The sequence below is a fragment of the Nicotiana tabacum genome, chromosome 19, assembly GCF_000715075.1.
Source record: "Nicotiana tabacum cultivar K326 chromosome 19, ASM71507v2, whole genome shotgun sequence".
NCBI classification, from domain to species: domain Eukaryota; kingdom Viridiplantae; phylum Streptophyta; class Magnoliopsida; order Solanales; family Solanaceae; genus Nicotiana; species Nicotiana tabacum.
The window spans coordinates 56640772-56647613 of NC_134098.1; the positions used below are offsets into that span (position 1 = coordinate 56640772).

The 6842-nt window shown below is 37.0% G+C and overlaps 1 protein-coding gene across 1 annotated transcript; it reads right to left on the minus strand.

The window, feature by feature from the left end:
* Positions 1 to 649: 649 nt before the first annotated feature.
* On the minus strand, positions 650 to 6587 carry LOC107767601 (ETO1-like protein 1). The gene is made up of 5 exons (XM_016586656.2): positions 5678 to 6587; positions 3844 to 5556; positions 2576 to 2867; positions 1570 to 1879; positions 650 to 1078 (listed from the first exon to the last, which is right to left on the minus strand). Exons 1-5 carry the CDS (start codon positions 5800 to 5802, stop codon positions 858 to 860), a joined length of 2661 nt encoding a protein of 886 aa, XP_016442142.1. The 5' UTR covers positions 5803 to 6587; the 3' UTR covers positions 650 to 857.
* Between the last annotated feature and the right edge of the window lie 255 nt (positions 6588 to 6842).

Genomic DNA, 6842 nt, shown 5'->3' on the forward strand with positions numbered 1-6842 from the left:
AAAAAGAAAGTTCGTACCTCTAATACTTTCAAAGTATTTGCTCGAGATGATAGAGTCTCGTGCTGATAACGTGTTATAAAATAAAGACTGTAAAGTAAAGACAAGTATAGAGAGAAACTAATATATTACTCAATTTTAAACTGATGTACATAATGAACTGAAATCTCCTCTATTTATAGAAGAAAGGAAGCTGATGTGTAAGCTGCTACTGCAAGCTGTTGTGTAAGCTACTACTCCAAGCTGTTGTGTAAGCTGCTATTGTACCGGATATATGTAATCTTCTATCGGGGGTAATATTTATCTATAACGGAGTACCGAAAGGATAAGCTTCTTCAGGAAGCTTATTTCCAATATAGTACTAAATAGATAAACATATTTACGGTGGAATCCCATATGGATAAGCTTCTTCAGGAAGCTTATTTACAACGGAATACTAAATAAACATCCATAATATAATATATTCGGAACATCCGGAACAATTTGGAGAAATACTTTTCCAGAGTGCTGAAGTTTGGCAGAAATTCTATTTAAAACCATGGTTGATACACAATAATTAACATAGAAGCGTGTGAATTAAGTACAAAACTTAAATTAATGCTAATGTGCCTTCATGTGTGTGTGTGTGTGTTTTTGAGAGAGAGAGTAAAGATTTTCGTTAAATATAAATTATATTAACAAAGAATTTGGGAGCATATTACAAAAATTTTGGAATTAGGATAAACATGGAGAGGAGGCTCAGTATGATATACAATGGAGGAAAATTTTGGGGGAAGGTGAAAAAGGGGAAAAAGGAAAAGCTTTTCAATTTCACTCCCTCCCCTCCTATTGTCATTTGCATATCTTCTGGCTCATTTTCTTCAAGGCTCTTGGCTGTTTACACGACTATGAAGTTCCAGCATTTCTTGATGGTTCGGGTCAACGGAGAGAGCTGCTCGACAATCTCTCAACGCACCCATAACATCACCTATGTGCTCATGAAATGCAGCGCGAAGGTGTAGAAGATGAAGATCCGCTTTAAATGCAATGGCCCTTGACAGTTCTGCAATTGCTTCATTCTCCTTGTGATTGTCCATCAGAACTATCACCAATTAACAACCGTTAATCAAACGAGTTTAAGTTTTATGCGCAGCCGCCTTAAAAACAATCAGGTTAGTTGTAAGGTAATAATTACTACCAGAAAATAAGAATTAATAGGTAAACTGGTGAAAGCTTCGACTAACCTGATATAATTAGATTTCTAAATTGTTAGTGCATATAACTTATTTACAAATACCGGAAATACTAGGCCAACTAAAAACAGAAAGATAGAGGGAAGGTTAACATTTCTCATAAAGGGGCATCTCGATTTACTATTTGTATATGTTATTATGTAAAATCAAGATCAAATACAGAATTTGTGTTCCAACTTCCAATTAGTAACTCGAAAATAATTACTATTAGTAGAGAATTTGAATATAGATCTCTATATATAAGTGCAGAGAATGTAGAACATTCTTGAATTTTTCTTCTTCAGGTCAAGACGAATAAAACTAAAACAGAAGAAAGGGTGGAAAAAAAGAGAACTTTTACCTGCAGCACGATATCTGTAAGGGTAAACTCTAAGAGGATCTAGACGAGTGACCATCTCAAGGTCTGCCTTTGTGCGGTCACGGTCAGAGTACTCTGATCTCTTCTCATAGGCAGATGCATTATTTTTTGCCTTCTCAATCAGTTTAGTCATCTCGTCATAAGCAGCCACCTTATCATTTCTCAAGAAATGGACACGAGCAAGACCTTGGTGAGCCCGGGTATGCCGGATTTTAAGGGCATTAATGTAGCAATCAGCTGCAGCATCCAATTTACCGCAGTCTACGTACACACTGCCAAGATTGTTCAGGGCCTACCCAAGTTCAATAAAGTAAAACATGTCATTCACAAATGCACAATTGTAGTAGTAGAACAACTGCTAAAAAGATACAGAAAGGAACTTAACAGGATTTTTCACATCAGCATATGCCAGTATCTAAATAACAGATGTATTAGACTCCCAAATCTCCTTGTCAACTCCCGAATAACCATAAAACAAGGGAACTCCCCAATACATTTGTATCAGATTGAACTGAACCCCAAAGTGTGTGCACTTCCATATCACACTTTTCAAGTGTTTTCATGAACTTTGCACTGCTGACGTTTTGTATGAAACATACTTACCTTAAGATTCAAAAGAATATTACGTGAAGGGCTTGAGGTCATATCTTTTTGGTCTTATATCACGTCAGTTATAGCAGTCCTAGGAACTTAAAAAGGAAACTCAGAAGGAAAGAATCTACAACCAAAATCTGTAGTTTTAGCCAGGAAAATTCATCTTACATTAATAACCATAGATTTGAAATTCTAGTGTGAGCTCAAAAGCAATTATCACCTTGGCTAAGCATGTGAGAAATATTTAAGGGCATGGCAAAATGAACCTTGGACCATGATTTCGCTGCTCTAATACCATTTCAAAAGTGCAATACTACCCTCATTTAAATGCTCAACGGCAACATAGAAGTTCATTTATGAATGATATATAGATTCTGGATTGAGAGTGTCATACCTGACCCTTGCGAAGCCTATCCGAAGGGCACCTCAAAGCTTCCTCAAGAAGTGATATGACAGTTGATGAACAAGATGCATCAGGGCTAGAGTCAGCTAAAGCATAGGCTTTCAGAAAGTATGCTTCAAAAGATCTCTTGATGTTAATAGATTCTTCAGCTTTCTGTAGACCTTCTTCACAGTGGCCAGTATCATATAAGATCCATCCCTCATAGACCAAACGTTCATGTTCACTAGATGCGTGCTGCCGAGCCAAATGTAAACTCCTCATCGCTGCATCTGGACAATTTAATCTGATAAAGCATGAAAGAGTGTGAACAACATTCAGTTCTCAGTTTCTGCTTGATGGGTGGTTGATTATTGGCTAATAGATAGTCCTCTAGTAAGAGATTAAAGTAGAGTAAGTCCTCCCTCAAGGCAAGACACCGAGGGGAGCTCCAGAATATCTCGCAGATGAAGGAAAATTCTATTGCAAGGTAAAAACTATTAGGCAAGACCTTCAAATCTTCCTAACTTATTCATCTTAAGAAGATTAAGTAAGGCCTTCAAGTTCTTTTGTTTTACTGGAAAAGAGCATGAGCCACGGTCTTAGGAATACAAGGTTAAACCAAATGAATGAATGTCACATGATTATAAATATACTAGAGTTTGCAACCAATCTTATAGAGGAAAGACTAAATTTTGTAAAGAGTTGAAGAGGCTGTTGGAAATCAGTAATTTACAAGAACTAGATCTAGCAGAGTCTGCAGCCTCAATCAATCTATCAATCAATTATGCTTCAATCACAAACTAGTTGGGTTGGATATATAAATCTTTTATACACATTCTACTTTGGGCACATTACATTCTCAATAATTTGTGTTTTAAGACAAATTAAAGGCTCTCTAAAACTAGGTTACCCAGATCTCACACTTATCCGAACACTGATATACAAATCTCTAAGCATATCAAAAAAAGTCCTAGTAAACATTGGACGTAATGCAAGTGTGAAGAGAAATAAGCCTTAATCCTAACTAGCTAATATCACCTATATAGATTCCGTGCTTCCAATGTTTTCTGTTTTTAGCAAAGTCCATATGGGTTCGAAGAAATTGTAGGTTTTCACTATTATATCAGAAAACCATCAGAGGTCGAAAATATGATTTTCTTAACAAGTGAAGAACAATTTTTCCCATCTGAAAAGATTATAGTAAGCAGCCACTACAACCAATCGTCTTACTAGAAAATGTGAAGCACTTTACAACTCAAATAAACAAAAAGCGGAATTACCGGAGGAGAAGCAGGGACTGTCTGAAGTACAGAACACCTTTTGCTGCATCAGACTCAAGCATCTGGTATATTACTGAAAGAGATCCAATATCATCAACTGAAGACCATCTATCATACAGCTGCAGCCAACAATCAGCTTCTGTCCAACTCTCCACATGCTCACGCAGAAGAGTACGTAATTGCAATGCTGCGACTCGTCCTTCAAACACACGATAATCTGGGCAAAGTGTGAGGATTGCCTGTATATCACATATTGCTAATCGGTAGTCCTCTAGAACAAGGTAAAAACAAAAGCGGAGTTCCAAGCACTCCAATGCCAGCTTGAATCCCAGGATTCTGTTTATTTCTGAAAGAGCAGCTTGAACATTTTGTTTCCTCATCAAAGATGCAGCTCGATACATGTACGGATAAGTCAGTGTGGGATCAAGCTCAGTTGCTTTCTCAAGGTCATCCAACCTCTTCTCGCCGTCACAATATAGCGAGCTCTCTTGGTACATCCATCCAAGTGGAGTTGAGGAAGAAATAACAGAGCTGAGTTTCTCATATGCCCAGCGTTTATGACCCCTTACTTGACCTAATCTAGCCAAACCAACTACGGAATAAGTGTGACCCAAATTAAAAGCAGCCTCAAAGAGCTGCTCAGCTTCATCAAGTTCTTTTCTAAGAAACTTAATGCATCCCAACCGATGATATGCGACCATTTTCTGTTGGGTGGTTTCAGCCGAGTCTACCAGTGTTTCCGAAAAACGAACACATTCATCTGATCTAGGGTCAAGATTCATTGAAACTTCACTTAACAAACAATAGAGTGAAAATGAGGCAGGACCTATCATAATTGATCGTTGTTGCTTGGTAGTGTTGCTTAACAGTTCAACTACCTGATTGTCTTTCAGAGAATCTGGGAGTTCGCGTAGAAATACTTGCAAACATGACGCAGCAAGGACAGGGGAATTCTCTTCAAGGGCACATTCCAGGAGTTCTAAAGCATCTTGTCGGCAGCAAACTAAAGACGCAAGCTTTCGGTCACAAGCATCCTTGAGGCTTTCACAACAAAACTTATTGGCAAATACCAATATTTCCAACAGAAGATCAGCAGATATTTCATCCAATAAACCGGTTGAGCTGAATTCACTGATCACCCTCATCGCCAATGGTGAAATATCGTTTTCAGACAAATCTATTTCCTCGCATAACGATTCTGTGAAACAACCATTGAGCATGGCATGAAATGGAGCTGAAAGACCGGCAATTTTCTGCCTATTGCACGCTATTTTCTCATCACCAATCCTAAAAGAAACAGTTCTTGGACAAGGATCCTCATTTGTTGCAACAACTCCTGGAGAGCTTAATATCTTATAAGCAGGCATTTCGAATGCTATGTCTATTGCTCCAAACTCCTTTGCACATTTACCACAAGTAGAAAGCAAGTCAGAAATGAGCTCTTCATCTTGCTTCTCGTATTTCAACCAGGCCCCGAATACAAGTTTTTCATATACTGTGCTTGCTTTCGACCAAGCTGAACGAAGGCTTCTCCTCATTAATTTAACTTCCCCCAAACCCTTAAATACCTGAAACTGCAGCAAATACAGAGTCGACCTATCTTGTGGCGAACATGACTCGAGTTGTTCATGGATTTTTGCTAAAACTTCTACATAATCAACAGGTTTAAAAAACGGAAGAATTGGCGGTTCGGGGACCTTGATCAGGGTCTCTCTACAAGCACCACAAGATAATTTTTCCAAGGTTCAATAACATGAATACAACAACTATAGTAGTATCTGCTTAGAATAAAAGAAAAAGGAAATTACAACAAAATTGCAGCTTTTATACTTACATGGAAGAAGTAGATTCAGATGAAAATTTGGAAAGCTTGCCTCTTTCAACTTGGAGCCATGACTGAGGATTAATAGATTTGAGGTGTGTTTCTTTACAAGATTCTGAAGGGAAGAAAGTTCTCATGGGACATAACAGATTAAACAAGTCCCAGATCTCCACAGTAGCCACAAGGGTTCTTCCCAATAAACTAAACTAACAGCTCTACCACTTCAGAATCACAAGACTAAGATATAAAAATTACAACTCTGTACTTGTTGAGATCAAAATCACAGTTTTAAAAGATAAACACAGAATCCCCTTATCTGGGGAAGAAATAATTTGTAGATACAACCTAAAAGAGGTGCATCTACACCCACAAAAGGGTGAACTTTTTTACAATAAGAAGCATAAAAATCTGTTCTTTAAGATCAAGAAATGATAACAAATAAACCTTAAATTCCTTTCACCTTTTTTCCCCACTAAAAGAAAAGTCAGATTCAGCAGAGCATACAAAACCAAAAAAAGACCCACAAAAGATTACATAAGATCTCTAGCAGGATACAAACAAAAAACCCACTGACCTTATTCAAGAATGTAACAGATCAGCAGAAATGAAAATTACACCAAATCAAAAATAATCAAGAACCAACCCACTAACTGTTTAGCTTAAATTTAGACACTGAAGTTGACAAAATTGAGATTTGAGTCTCGCTTTTCTTTGTGCCGTTTGGTAAAAGGGAAAGTTTCTTCCTTTTTTCCACTCACTCTACTTTTTCTTTTTTTTCAATTTTCATTTTCCCTTTTTTCATAGTCTGTTGGGTAACAGCTACTGCTGTGACTTATTGGGAATGCAAAACATGGACAACTATGAAGCAGTACTACCCTCTGTATGAAAGAGAAAAACAACTGACTGATTTGCCATTTTGGTCTCTTAAATAGTGACTTGTAGTGTAATTTAAAGGTTGATTTTTTCAGCTTTCATTGAATGTATTTAGATATATCCAAATAGGAAAAATATTTAAGATTAATCAGAAATTATTATAAATATATTATATTATGGATATTCATTTAGTATTCCGTTACAAATAAGTTTTCTGAATAACCTTATCCATATGAGACTCCGCCGTAAATATATTTATTTATTTAGTACTCTATTGAAAATAAGCCTCCTGAAAAAGCTTATC